General features: G+C 38.6%; 1 protein-coding gene across 16 annotated transcripts in view; it reads right to left on the bottom strand.

The window, feature by feature from the left end:
* RCBTB2 (RCC1 and BTB domain containing protein 2) overlaps positions 1–13840 on the bottom strand; it is a 43096-nt gene extending 29256 nt beyond the window's left edge. For 3 of the 16 annotated variants that reach the window (XR_012922466.1, XM_012737279.3, XM_012737283.2), the window contains exons 1-4: positions 13310–13448; positions 6329–6427; positions 3912–4009; positions 3501–3565 (exon numbers count right to left, since the gene is read on the bottom strand). Coding sequence is in view for 7 of the 16 variants with exons in the window: in XM_012737279.3 (XP_012592733.2) it covers positions 3501–3542 (42 nt within the window). In the remaining 9 variants the exon portion in view is untranslated. Of the gene's footprint in view, positions 1–3500; positions 3566–3911; positions 4010–6328; positions 6428–9911; positions 10922–13309; positions 13479–13671 lie in introns of those variants that run through there. The other 13 variants (XM_012737287.3, XM_012737290.2, XM_076009462.1 and 10 more) reach the window with 10 other exon arrangements.
* Between the last annotated feature and the right edge of the window lie 1426 nt (positions 13841–15266).

Below are 15266 nucleotides of genomic sequence, written 5' to 3'. Positions count from 1 at the left end.
CTCACCCCATTCCCATACAAGTTACCCCAGAAGGTAACGTATGGGCTGGATCAGAGTAAACACTCTCTTCTGTAAGAGGAATGGCTTCGTGATGGCAGTGAGTTAGTCTCACAAACACACTTTGGAACAAGAAGTCTCATTTGCTTTTTGGTTGGAAGGTCGTGTTTGGGCATCTTATTACTACCCAGAGAGCAGGTCTCCATCTTCTTTTACTCTCGTAGGCCTTGCTGCTTTATAGAATCTGTTCTTTAAGGTTCAAAGTTTTTCAAATTGAAAATATTATAAATCCTCAATTTTTTCAAGTTGTCCAAATTATTTTAAAACTCTTTTGTCTAAAAATTTGAATTAATAAATTAGTCTTTTGTAAGGAAAAAAAAAAAGAGGAAGTTATATGGGATTAGAATGGTCCCTAAGTCCAATTTGGACTAATGTCCCGAGAAGAAGACAAGAGGGCACGCAGAGACACAGAGGGAGGAAGGCCATGTGACAATGGAGGCGGAGATTTGGGGTGGATCTGTGCATCTCTAAGTCCAGGAACATCAAGGATTGCCAGGAGCCACCGCCAGAAGCTGGGAAGATTTTTCCCTAGAACCTTCAGAGAAAGCATAGCCCTGAGAACACTTGATTTCAGATTTCTAGCCTCCAGAACTGTGAGAACATAAATTTCTGTTGTTTTAATTATAGTTATTTAATTTGTTACAACAGCTATAGAAGCTAAGCAGTTTGTCCCGTCTAATAGCATTGCCCTGTGAGTTAGGGGCAGAGCCTGAACCAGGGCTGAGCTCCCCTGATGGCCAAATACAGCCACATTCCCTCCCCATGCCACCTGGATCATAAGATCCTGCCCCAAGAATAACACTTTCTATTATCTTTTGGGCCACACCAAAAGATAGGCACTAATGTTTGCATTTGCAGGGCTTTGGCTATTCCCATAGAGCCCTTAAGGAACAGAGCAATAATCCCCACTGTGGGTTTGCCTTCCACATGTAAGGCAGGTGGCCAGACACAATGACTGACTACTGCCTCATTTCTTCCCATCAAGCAGATTTTGGATTTCATCCTTCTCTGCTACGTAATCAAGTGATTTCTGGTATACCTAGAATCAGGTTGTAAATTCCGACCAGCTTTTAAAACTTGTCTACTAATCATTATTACATCTAAACTATCTTCCTGGCCCATGTATACAAAAACCCAAACTGTCCTGCCTGTGATTCTACTGACTACTGGGATTCCAATGTTGTGTGTGTGTTTTAATGTAACCTCCAGTCTATGCATTTTATGAAAAGATGCTACTCATGACAGATCTAATATTATCATTAAACTAAACATATAAAAATGAAATGTAATCATTCCCTTTAAGGAGGTCACAATTTAATGGAAAAAATTATAATATAAGCTAACTACAAGGAAATGTGAATACATTGCTTTTTAAATCTTTGTCAGAAGGCTGACTGTTGGAGGTTAGTTATCAAAGACTCATTTTTTAAGCCTGTGGGGGAACTATTACATAGGGAACTGATGACTTAATTTACAAAATACATGTATTTATACTTTTTTTGAAGTAAATATTGAATACAGGTTGAGCGTCCTTAACCCAAAATCAGAAATGCTCCAAAATGTAAAACTTTTTGGACGCCAATATGAAGCTCAAAGGTCATGCTCAAAGGAAATGCTCATTGGAGTATTTCAGATTTTCAGATTAGGGATACTCAACTGGTAAGTATAATGCAAATATTCCAAAATCCAAAAAAATCCAATATACTTCTAATCCCAAGCATTGCAGAAAAAAGGATACTCAACCTGTATTAGTCTCAAGGAATTACAGCATCTTTGTTCACAGAACAAAAAAAGATTTTCTGACCAGCATGCTTGTGAGACAATGTATAAAGGAGTCACACACATGCAGGCCCCTGTGGGAGTCTCCAGCTCACTGCAGCCTCTCTGCATGACAGCAGCTGTCTCTGCAGAAGGCATCCAATCCACTCTATGTCCACCTGCCACGTAAGGAACTGGCTAAGCAAAAGCCAAGCATGGGCAATAGAAAAACCTGCATGAGGAACAAAAGCACTTCTAGGAAATGAGAGTTTGGTATTGTTCAGCAATAAGATCACGTTCCTGGAATTCACAGTCCTGGTTTGGCCTAAGTAACCCTCCTCACTGTACATAACACTACCTTAGGTGATAAGTATCTCAGGCCTGTTTTCTTTTACTACTGTACTCCAATCCAAGCCACCTTTCTCACCTTTACCTGGCATCTGTTTGGGAAATTAAAAGTAGCAAAATTTTAATATTTGCTCAAGGAAGACATAATTAAAGAAATACATCTGCCATAAAATTGTATCTTATCAGTCTTTTGAGAGTGTGCTACCTGTATAACCATGCTTCTCCATCCACATGAAGAATCAAGTGGATTAGCAAACTGCACTTAATTACAGACAACTAACAAGTTGTCACAAATCAATTTAAAACACAGCCTATATACATGGAGTCGAAATGACATGTTAGTCATGCCTGGCGAAAAACAAAAATTTCTTAAGAAAAAATACCAACACCTCCCTTTTGAGGATTTCCTAGCATTATAAATAACACTTTGTAGGTAACCAAGTGATTTCACTGCTGATTCTGTGAATCTGTTCTTTTATTTTACAAAATCTGTTCCCAGGAAAAATCAGAAATTTTTTCTAATAACATTTTGTTAGACTCTCAGGTTGTGTACATAACTTTTGTAAGCTACTTTTGGACGTCCCTACGAGGGCTCACAAATGAATGTGAGCACGTAATGATGCCATGGGTTGGTTTCAGAAGCTTTGCCATCTTGGTACACTGTGCTGGCTTTGTATAATTATTTACATCTTTTATTGAATTTCGACCTAATTTTATTAAATAAGAATGGAAAACAAATAAATAATTAATAGCGATAGTTTATATGAAGCTGTTAATGGCAATGAGCTGGTATTTTGTAAATTTAATAAAATAATACAACAAGGAAATCAACGTGCATGCTGCAAGATGTGAAACTTTTAACATCAGCTGGACACTGACTGGACTGAAGCTGGTGGACTGTAACATTTGGATGTGATGGAAAAGAAAGAAATTTAAAGAATGCCTACGATAAACTGAGAACATATCATCTAAGATTAGGTAGTTTATAATTGTTTTTTAATCTCTGGGAATGGAGTAATTGTTGTTCGACTCAAGGTCTTTTTCAGGACAGCACTATCTGTGAGTGCAGGGGCTGGTCTGCATTTCTCAGCCATCCTCACCATCTCTGGGAGCCCTTTCTCTGCCCCTCTGATGATCAGTTCCCTGCTGGCCCCTTCAGCATTCTGCATACCCATAATAATAATCTGTTGGTATCTCAATCACAACACTGCGAGCCCCTCAAATATAGATACTATCTCATTGATATTTCTACTGGGTGACCAACAGATGTTTGATGAAGTATGTTCCATGCAATAGAATGCACATGCTTGCTCCAAGGGCGTGCTTTTTTTTCTAACCTTGCCACTCTCTCCATAGAAAAGAGGAAGTTCTTCTTCCATATGGACTCAGTCCTGTACAGTCCCTGAGGAAAAAAGTATGTGGTAAAATCAGGATCCCATATGTTGGATGAAACTAGGCAGGTTAAAATTACTTTGTTTCTAATGAACAGAGAAAATAAGCTAAGCTCAAATACGGTGAAGGGGAAATAAAAGAGTTAAGCTTTAGGTATGGGAATTAACAGCTATAAAACCCAAAAGATGTTTTCACTATCTGGAACTACTAATGGCCTTTTATGGGAACCCTCCTGCTGAGGTCTGAGAAAGTAATCTGAGGAGATATATATAGGTCTTTAAATCCATAAGGACACAAGTAGACAATTTTCATTTCAGACTTGAATTCCTATAGATAAGGAAAAATAAATTTTAGACCTTGGTCAACTTTTCTCTGGGATTGGAAAGTTCCAAATCACTGTGAAGAGCAGATTTATCAATTCTCAACTCCACTGAAGAATATATGATTTGCTAAGCTGGAAAAAAAAATAAAAAGGAGATATGAATGAAAAGGATGAAAGGATGAATGAATGAATGTGGCTTTGTTATACTGCACTCTGATGACAAATCTGAAACAACAGCCATCATGTATGCACCCACAGGACTGAGTGATCTTGCCTTCATAACCATCTCCACAATGACGGCTTTCTGCCATGTAGAAGTATTAATAACAGCAGGTGTAGCCCTATTAGAAGATATGCAATATGTCTACACTGTGGTTCAATCATTACACAGTTAACTACCTCGTCGCTAAATATAAATATAAATAAAATATTCTTTGTCCCCCCAAAAGCAATTTAATAGAACTGTATTCAACAGTGTTGCTTTTTGTAATTTATCAGATTGGGTCCTGTGATAGATAAAAACAAATAAGGTTAAATCTTAACAGTGTTCTCTAACAATGTAGGGGTTCTTTAATTTAAAAAAAATTTTTTTGTAGATATAGAGTCTTGCTGTGTTGCTCAAGCTGGTCTCAAACTCCTGGCCTCAAGCAATCCTCCTACTTCTGGCTCCCAAAGAGCTAGGATTATAGACACAAGCCACCAAATCCCCTTATCAATATTTTATATGCCCTTGAAAATATATTTTTCCCTCGGCTGTAAAAAGGTCTCTCAGAATATGAGGAATAATATATTCAGAACAATTATGACTCAAAACTATAGTAATTAATAACAAATCATTATTTCTAATGTTTGGAAACAAGTCAAAAAAGATATGCTTGTTTTGAAGAGGATCACCTAAAAATTTCTCACTTAAAAATTTATGCGACTTCATCTGATTGACAATATAAAAACTTATGTTGCCATATTTTATTTATACTTATTACACATTATCTAGCAAATCTGTTAAAATCCTAATTTTCTCTAAAATCCTGCATGACGGTCACATTAACCTGGGTCCTGATTACCCAAATGGGCTGCGGTCCCTTCTCTGTATTTCCACAGCACTTGTTTTTAAAACTTCATTAATGGTTGTCATATTCTGCCTCATGTGATAGCTATTCCTATATTATTTATCTTCCCTATTAATTTGCAAAGTTTTTAGGAGAGGGACCATGATTCTTTCTTTGATATAACCCCCATGGCATGAGGCCCTGAGTAGAACACAATGTATTCACTGACAGCATCCTTAGAATACAGCTTTTTATATATTGGAGTCTGTCTATATAGAGGATCCCTCTCTTTTTGCCCCATCCTAACTGGAAATACCTTTTCCATATCTGCCCCTAAGTTTACTTGAAAAAATAAAAATAAAAAGAGAGGAGAGGGAGGAGAAGACAGAGGAAAGGAAGAGAAAGAAGAAAAAGGGACCAAATAGAATGTGACTTCCCTTCACCCTACTACTTTAAGCCCCTTTTGTTCCTAGTAGAAGAGAAATCTTGCTAAAGTGCTAAGATAATGGAACACTAATCCTGGGCTTTTAAGTAGGAAAAGAACTCTTTTCAGTGCCTTTGATCAATTTCAAGTATAATTAAACTCTTTAAAATTAGAATGGTGGGAAAATAGGCCATTCTGTTTATCTGACTGAGCAGGTTAAGACTCAACTGTGTGGCATAGAAATTACCACATTTGAGGAAATGACATTTACTAAGACTCAATTGGCATGAAATATAAGTTCATAAGTTCATGTTTGCTGATCAGAAAGTCCTTCAAGATCTAAAAATGACTCAAGATTAATTATTATTGTATGATGCTATAAAATAAATTGTTGAATTCTCTAGCTTTGTGAAAAATGGTTGGCTTATTCTTTTTTTACATGATTTCAATGTGATGCATACTAACAGAGAAAACTAGGTCCCTCAATCTGCATTATTTGAGGAATATAGTTTATGTGATACATATGGAGATTCCAGTTATGCACAAGATTTCAGCAAGCTATTATCATATTGCTGTAGAATATCCATATATTTTTTTTAAAAATCCACAATATACCTACAGGAAACCACATCCATGATGTGATAAACATATATTCTAAATAACAATAGCAATGATAATAACAGTAAAAATAAACAGTTACTCTGTGCCAAGCACTAAGTACCTTACACTATCTCCTATAATCTTTATAACAACCAAATGAAATCACTTCCTCCATTTTATTCACACGTTTTAGTAACTTGACCAATAGTCACCAACCGCTCAGGGTCAGAGCCAGTATTTGAACCCAGGACTAATTCCAAAGCCCTTGCTCCTGCCACTGTATTGCAGGCATAGACATATTAAGTTTTTCCTGTGTACATGCCAAACAGTTTTATTTTACAGAACTGGCTGGAACATTCTCTACAAAGACATTTGTACCTGATGGTTTTAAATTTCTGGAGCCAAGAATTCGGTCATCTTTAATCCTGTTCCTTTTAGAGCCTTGTAAAGTTGTCTTCTAGGACAAAGTTAATGTGACTAGAAATATAAATACATAAATAAATTCCATTAGAGAAAAACAGAAAAGGAAAAGTAAATACCATCTTGCAAATTTAATATTTCATCTTGCAAATTTAATATTTCATTATTTATCTGAGAAAAATACAGTTTAAGAATTATATCAGCTTTATTATTAAAAATCCACAATAGAAGTACTCTTATAAAAATATTAAAATTATAAAATATAACTTTTGACATATAAGTTTTGGGAGAGAGTTTCAACAATTTATACACTGAAACATGAAAAAATACATACTTAAAAGAGTTTAATCTACAGTATTTCAATATGGAAAATAAAAAGGAATCCATGTGGAATGTGAAAAAAGTAAAATTTCCAAACTTTAAGAAGAAAATATAGAAAATATCTTTATGACCTCAGAGCAGGGAAAGATTTCTTAAAATAAGACATGAAAGTATATACCACAAAGACTGGCAAATCTGAAAATGGGAAAAATATGCCACATAATAGGGTAAGATACTTGCAACTTATACAACTGACTGTCAACAAAGGATTAATATATAAAGAATGCCTACAAATCAATAAGAACAAGATAAAAAACACAATTCAGAAATGGGCCAAGGACAAAGGCAATTCACAGAACAAGAAATTAACAAACATATTAAAAGATACTCAGATTCACCATGGAATTTATCATGGAAATGCAACCACAATAAGACAGATCTCATCCATCAGATATGTAAAAATTAAAAGGTGACAGACAATATCTAGAGCTGGTGAGGATGTAGGTCAAAAGGCACACTTGTATACTGCTGGAAGAAATGTAAACTGGAACAATCACTTTAGAGAACTCAACAATATTTAGATCACAGCAGTGTCTTTCAATCCTTTTTGATACATATATGTAACTGAAACAAAAATTTCACAACATAATTTTTACCAATCTTACATGATGCTTGGTGGTTTCTTCTTTTCTACGTTTTCTATTTTATGCTATTTTATTCTACCTGCCTTATCCTATTTTATCCTATTCTATTCCAATTTAAAAGAAAATGGTGATCCCAGCCCATTAATATAATGTCAAGATCACTAATAAGTCACATCTACACTTTGGAAAACACTTGCCTAAATGAACTCTAGCATATATACACAATTGTTCCTTATAGTGAAAAAACAAGAAATAGCAAACAGAACTGATCAACAGAATTGATCAACTGTGGCATATATACTATACAGTAATTAAAATAAATTATCTAGAATCAACACAGGTAAATCTCCAAAAGAATGTTGGCCAAAAATCACTAAGTCACAAAATGATGCATACAGTAGACTATCTGATAAAGCATGCAGAAAACAATACTATTTTAATGTGTTATGGATATCAACATATATGCAGCTAGACTTTCATGGGATTTTTTTTATAGAAAAATGTTAATGGAAATAATGCCGAAGACAAAGGGTACCACGTAATTTAAACAATGAATTGGTAAGTTGTGCCTTTTCCATCTGACAAAATGGTTTTCAAAATAAAAATGTTATGAATACCCTATGAAGATAACTAAATAACATAGCCAAGAAGTAGCATTTCTATTATTTTGTATGCAAGAAAAATCCAAAATAGAAACATTTAACATCAGTGTAGAATGGCAAAAGTGTGTTTTCTACTTCTGGTGTCAATCTGCTTACCAACTTCACCCTTTTCTGCATAGGAGGGCATTGTTTCTTATAGAGCCAGGGTTGTGGCTGACATCTGTATTGGGAAGATCTTTCTAGTGACAGTGTCAAAGCATAGATCATCCCATATGATCTTACTATATGTTGCTTTATTGGTTTTCCCCTTATATGTTTGTTTTGGGATATATGACTCAGCTTATATATATATGTGGTTAATTATTCATATTAAAAAGTGCTTTGTGCTTTGCAAAATAGTTTCTTATGTAGTTCCTCACTTTGTTTTAAAGCAATAAAACCTGTTATTATAGAATCTTACTGTACTGATATTTGCCTTGCAGTGTAAATAGAAAAATGGAAGGATACCTATCTTCTCCAAGCAGAAGCTCCTGCCATTGATCCATGCCTTTAGAGGTTCCAAATTGGACATTCAACGGCCAATGTTCAAGTTTTTGTAAGAGTAATTTTTCAAAGCCAAAAATATATCAAGTAAGGTAATCTGTTGCATGACATTTTCTATTTCAGCTGTTTTCCTAAATTTGTATAGTTCAATAATGTATTTTCAAATTATCTCTGTTTAGGACAGATAACTTCTTATTTTTACATATTGTGTTTTGCGAGTTTTCTCTACACTCTTAATAACTACACAGTTGAAGACTAGTGGACAAGAAGACAATCTTTTAATAATGTGGTAAACATATTCATTTCTAATCCTCACATAGACCAGGTCAAACAATTCATTTCCCTGTACAAAGTATATAATAGGCAGTCTGAACATATTGGTGTTGGTAAAGTAAACAGTATTTGTATCTGCTACACAATGTGTCACATTACTTGGTAATACCTCTGACCTAAATAATGAGTTAAGCTGATTATAGGACATACATGCATTTGCCTAATTTATTCAGTAAATATTGGTTTAGAGCCTGCAGTAGGCACTGAACAGAAAGCAAATACATAAAAAAGAAAACAAAATAACATAGAGCCACAGACTATCCAGCTCTTAGGGGCTTGTTTCCACATTACTCCAACCCAATGGTGGGCTTTAAGAGCAGATATTTTGTAGTTAATTGGGAGCTTCTACATGCTTATAACTATTTAGAAGTGATCCCAGAAGAAAAAGTGAAAAATAAGGAATTTCTACAGAGAAATCCCAGTGTTATGTATTTTTAAATTCAACTTGATAATATAAGGTCAACTCTACAGCTATGCTTGAGAAACATAATGTATAAAAAAAAAATTCTTGCAATACAGAATTCCATGCTTTTAACAAATTCTCCCATCTGGGCAACACCTCTGATGATGCTTTATAATCAAAGAAATGGGTAAGTAAATAAAACCAATGTCTTTTAAGACACCAGCACACAATTTTCAGTCTCAGTGCGTTACTGAGTTCCAGACCATGTAAAAGTCAACGGGTTAGTGATGGTTCCCATGGATATGCTTAGCTGAGTCCTTAGTTGGTAAATTTAATAGTTTGTTTAGTGTCATCTACAAATTATAAGTAATATACATATATAAATACAAAATAATAACACATGATCTCAAATGTCACTTGCAAAAAAGGATAATGTTAACTGTAATTTAGTTCCATTTAAATGAGACCTCAGAAATAAATGACAACACTAAGATGTTTACATGGCTGCTAATTAAAGTGAAACAATTATAAGCAAGAAGGACAAAACTAAAAACTAAAAGCACAAGTAAAACTAGACCACAATCTCACAGGAAAGGGTATTGCCATGTCTATGAGAAATAGCAAACTGATTATAGAACACAGAAACACAGTTGCTATTTTAATTATTTGTTTGTCAAAAGGTTTCCAAATTTTACCAAGTGAGATGAGTCAGATCTTCAGTCCAAAGCAAAGCTGTATTTAGTTTGAAGAGATTACTGAGCTCTCAACTTTGGTCTTTTCAGCTACACACAGAAAGTGTCACTCTTCAAAATGAAAAATAATCAACATAAATTATACAGATACTTTTATTATATTAACTAACATGAGATGGGACTTGGAGCTCATTTATAAATCCTTATAGATCTAATGCAAATTAAAAAAAAAATCTTAACATGCCTATTGAATAGAATCCTAACTGTTAAAGATCTTTACCCCACAACATATATATTCCTTCAATATGATAGGCCCTCTTGGAGTTGACTCATTTTCACTTAGAATTTGTTTTGTTCAGTAGGACATACATTCAGCATAATACAGAACATATTAAGATGTGGTCACAATTTATGATTTATTCACATACTATCATCCGTTGGTACTTGCTACCTCAAAATGTCTCCCATGGAGAGACATACATAATAGATATTAGCTCAGGTTAGATTAGCAATGCTGAAGACATAAAACATACACACTGCAATGTCAGATTAATGCTGAAAAAACTATTATGGCTTAAATTTCCTAGAAACTTTCATGTTGTCAGGATGGGATCACCATGTAAACTGGACTCATGTTCCTTATAGATAATGAAAGCCAAAAGGATCACCTCAACCTTCCACTGATGGACATTGTGAATATCACTTATAGGTAGGCAAGCCATCTGCTCCTTTGTAGTAAATATCCCCATGTGCACCTACCTCTCTTTTCAGCCTTTAACAAGAGTCCTTAAAGTCACTTTGCAATCCTAATAATTCTGTGGCTGGTCTCAAATCTCCCTTTCTTGGATAATTTTGATTTGTAGTAATTTAAATTCAAGTAAACTTCAACAATTGCAGTGTCTTAGGGGCATTTTAATTTCACTTTAGCCAATGGATAAAACTGAACTAGACTATGATAATCTCCTAAAGGCATAAGCAAATTCCATGGATTCCCTAATTTATAATTCTAGATTTTTTTTTTTTTTTTTGAGACAGAGTCTCACTTTGTTGCCCAGGCTAGAGTGAGTGCCATGGCGACAGCCTAGCTCACAGCAACCTCAAACTCCTGGTCTCAAGCAATCCTGCTGCCTCAGCCTCCCAAGTAGCTGGGACTACAGGCATGTGCCACCATGCCCGGCTAATTTTTTCTATATATATATTAGTTGGCCAATTAATTTATTTCTATTTATAGTAGAGACTATTTATAGTAGAGCAACCCTCTTGCTCAGGTTGGTTTCGAACTTCTGAGCTCAAAGGATCCGCCCACCTCAGCCTCCCAGAGACCTAGGATTACAGGCGTGAGCCACCGCGCCCGGCTTCTAGATTTTTTTTTTTTTTTTTTTTTTTTTGAGACAGAGTCTCGCTTTCTTGCCTAGGCTAGAGTGAGTGCCGTGGCGTCAGCCTAGCTCACAGCAACCTCAAACTCCTGGGCTTAAGCAATCCTACTGCCTCAGCCTCCCGAGTTGCTGGGACTACAGGCATGAGCCACCATGCCCGGCTAATTTTTTATATATATATATTAGTTGGCCAATTAATTTCTTTCTATTTTTATAGTAGAGACGGGGTCTCGCTCAGGCTGGTTTTGAACTCCTGACCTTGAGCAATCCGCCCGCCTCGGCCTCCCAGAGTGCTAGGATTACAAGCGTGAGCCACCGCGCCCGGCCTAGATTTTTTTTTATGTTTTTGGATATTTGAACATAACAGTGTTTGTCAAGTAAAGGACCTGAGGGGAAACTCACTTTACCTTCTAAACTCATTCCTCTCCATTGGCCACTTCCTCTAAGCCTCACTTAATTATGGCCTGAAATTTGGTTAGGTTTGTCATTCATTTGGACATCTCTAAGAGAGACAATTTAATACCTAACAGCATGATATCAGGTGATTTAAGCTCCTCTTCTTCTACACAGTTTCAAATAAAGAAAAGCAATGACCATTCTTACAAAAGATCCTCACAAGTCATCCATACTCAATGGACATTAAGAAGCAATTGCAAAGTGCGGTAAACTGTGGAGACAATATATAGTTTTTCTCAGCACAATATACAGTAGCCATTTGGCTAGTCTTGTCCATGTAAGAGTCCAATCTCTTCATTCACTATGCTGAGTTAAACTGTAAAATCCGGAATAATTTGAACTCTATTTGGAAAAATGTTTTTTACCTATAAAGTATGGTGACATTTATCACAATGGCCATGCATAGACTCCCATGAAAGACATATTAGAGCATGTCGTATAAGATTACAAGGCACACAGTAAAGACATCGTTAGATAATCTTCACAGCAACCCCAGGAGTCAAGAAACCGACCATAACGAAGAACCACTGTCTAGTAAAGTGTAAAGCCAAGCAGGAACTCAGCACTAGGACCGTGCAAAGCCTGGGGTAGCTCAATAAACATTAAACAGCGACTGCTACTTTCCAGTCTTGGGGGGCGGGGGTAAGAGCAACGTTTCAAAGCACTGTTTGTGACTCAATCGCTTTTATTCGGCTCTGACAAAGATTAAGTCGCCAAACGCGGTACAAGGCACCTCTACAACATGCACTTTTGTTACAGTCCTGGGCTCGAACCGCTGCAACCTTTTATGTCATTTCGCAAAGAACAAAAAGCAAAAAGTTCACTCTGAACTCGCCTTCCAATTCAGTTCTTTCCCGGCCAAGGCGGCGCACTTGGAAAGTTTTCAGTGTCTGAAAACCTCTATTTCCGGGGCTGAGCCGGACGGCGTCTTCCGGCACAAGACGCACGGCGACTTCTCCCCATGCCTCCACAGCGCCTCCAGGACAGCTCTGCTTGGCAAAGTCAAACTTTCCGCGCCATGCCTCGACGGCAAGACCCAATGTCGAAGGCGTACACTGTCACTGGGTCAGGGAGCCGGTTCGGGGACCACATTTATGCGACGGGAGACAAGGGGAGAGGCCACAGAAATGAAAACATGGCAGCCTCTGACGAGGAGCAGAGAGGAGGGAGGGTGGGAACCGGGGCGCCCAGCCCCAGCACACTGGATGCGGAAGCCGGGAGGAGGACCGTAGCCTCCCCGCAGGACGCTGCCCCAAGGCTACACCAAACGCTACAGACACATGCAGACTCGCGCATGCGCGGCGCAACCTCAGCCAGCGGCCTGGGCCGGGGAGCAGCCCCAGAACCGAGCGCCCGGCCCCCGCTCGCAGGCTTGCGCATGCGCGGCGACGCCTAGGCCCGTGGCTCGGGCGCAGCTCTCGGCCCCTGGGCCCCTCGGCGGTCACAGCTGTCAGGAGCTCAGGCAGCGGGGGCGGGGAGAGGTGGCCCGCCGCGGGGGTACCTGACAGCGGCCCGCTTCACTTCTGCGCCCCGCCTCGGCCTCCCACACCACCCCTCCACCCTTCTTACCTCGGCGCAGGCCCGAGCCGCGTCCGCTCCGCCTTCCGGGTAGCGGTTACTGCTCGGTCGGGGGCCCGGCACCGCGGCGAGTTGGCGCCTCCCCCTGAAGCGGCCCGGCCTCGGCGGGATGCGCTCCGGTGCCCGGCCGGGAGGGGAAGGAAGGGGAGCGCGGACGAGGGGAGGGGACTGGCGACAGCGCCTCGCCCCTCCTCTCCTTCCTCGGCTGCCCCCTGCCGCCCCCGCCCCTTTCCCGCAGACGCCCCCTCCCCGCGGAGCGGACCCCTAGGACTGACCCCGCGGCCCCCGCCGGGCCCGCCCCGGCCTGGGAAGTCCCCGGTCCCCCAAATGTTGGGAATTTGAAGCTGCCTGACCTGCAAGGGTGAGGCGCGGATGCTGCCGTGGCAACCTTTGCTACAGTCTGTCTTCCCTGTCCTGGCCTGGCTTTTCGTCTCGTGGTGGCCTCTCTGTCTGGGAGCTCAGGTCACAGCACACGGTTTCCCAGGCTTTCACCGGATCGCCGTGGGGCTGAAGTCCTGTTGCCTCATGTAGAGCAAACTCTGAGATAACAAGTGTTGTGGGGTGGGGTGGGGGTGGCCTGAGTTACCTTGGGGCCAAGGTCTTCTAGAACAACTGCACTCTCCCCTTATTAGTTTGCAGTAAATTCCTATGTGGCACTGCACTTCAGTTGGCCTTAGTAGATTTTAGTAAAATGCATCACAACTTTGCAATGTGCAATAATTTCTTCCACGATACTGCATTTACATTGACCTGAGTGGGTTTGAGTAAAATACTCAACAGTTAAATATTAGCTATTCCTATGAAGTAAGCTGGTTGCTTGTATACCTGCTTTTAGATGAGGACACTGATTCAACATTTAAATGATTTGCCATAAGTAGTAGAGCCAGATAGAATAACTGAGATTCCAACCTAGAGTGACCATGTCAGTCTTTTGTTTTGTCTGGCTTTTGTCATTCCATCAGAAGAGTGTGACTGCCTTTATTGCAGCTGCTACAGTCCACAGACATGTCTATTATCAGAGCACAGCCTACTGTGTCTCAGGAGGAGGCTTGCAAGAAAATGGAATTACAGGTATTTCTCATAGAATTCTAACTAGATGAACTTTTTTTTAAACTTTTTACTTGGAAATAATTATAGATTCACAGGAAGTTGCAAACATAGTAAGGAGAGGCCTCGTGTGCCTGTCGCCTATTCCTCTATTGGGAACATTACAAGATGAAATTTATGATTTAACATGTTTGGTCTCAAAAAGAAAGCACAATTTAATAACGATAGCTTGCATATTTTGAGCACCTGTTGTTTGCCAGGAGCTTTAAATATATTTTCTTTTTTGAAGCTCACAACAATCCTGTAGAGCAGGCGTTATCCTTATTTTACAGATAAGGCAACTTGGGCTCCAAGAAATTAAGTCTTTTCCATCAGCAACCATGGCAAGAGCTGCCTGCCTTATACACTTCGTCTTTTGCACATTATGGACGGGTGAAGTTCATGCATTCCTTATGCTGAGCTTCAGCTGAATCTCGACAATTATCTAACAATAAAAACATTTTATGTATTGTTAGTGTTTTGAAAAGTGTGATATTTTCTCAGAAGTTAAAATTATTTTTTATCTACATATAAAATAATGTGTTTCACTGAATATTTTAATTTTATTTGGGACCAACAATTTTTCCCAGGGAGGGCAAAATTAAAAGTGGGAAGGAAAGATGTCTACATCTGATATACGCTCTCTTCAAAAGTTTTTGGATAATTTAGTCTATTAACTTTTTCCTGTTGCCGAATTCATTAGATAAAAACGTTGGACTCTGAAACATATAGATTTGTATTTCAGGGGTTAAAGTCCTCATCACCAAATCTGCCAAGTTTGCCTACATCTGGACCTGTGCACTGTATTCCCTCCTGTTACAGGGAGTGAACTGTTCATGCTCTTATCTAAATTCAACTCTTC

Source organism: Microcebus murinus, chromosome 13 (assembly GCF_040939455.1).
Source record: "Microcebus murinus isolate Inina chromosome 13, M.murinus_Inina_mat1.0, whole genome shotgun sequence".
In the NCBI taxonomy this organism is placed as follows: Eukaryota; Metazoa; Chordata; class Mammalia; order Primates; family Cheirogaleidae; genus Microcebus; species Microcebus murinus.
This window is presented reverse-complemented; position numbering and strand designations above follow the sequence as displayed.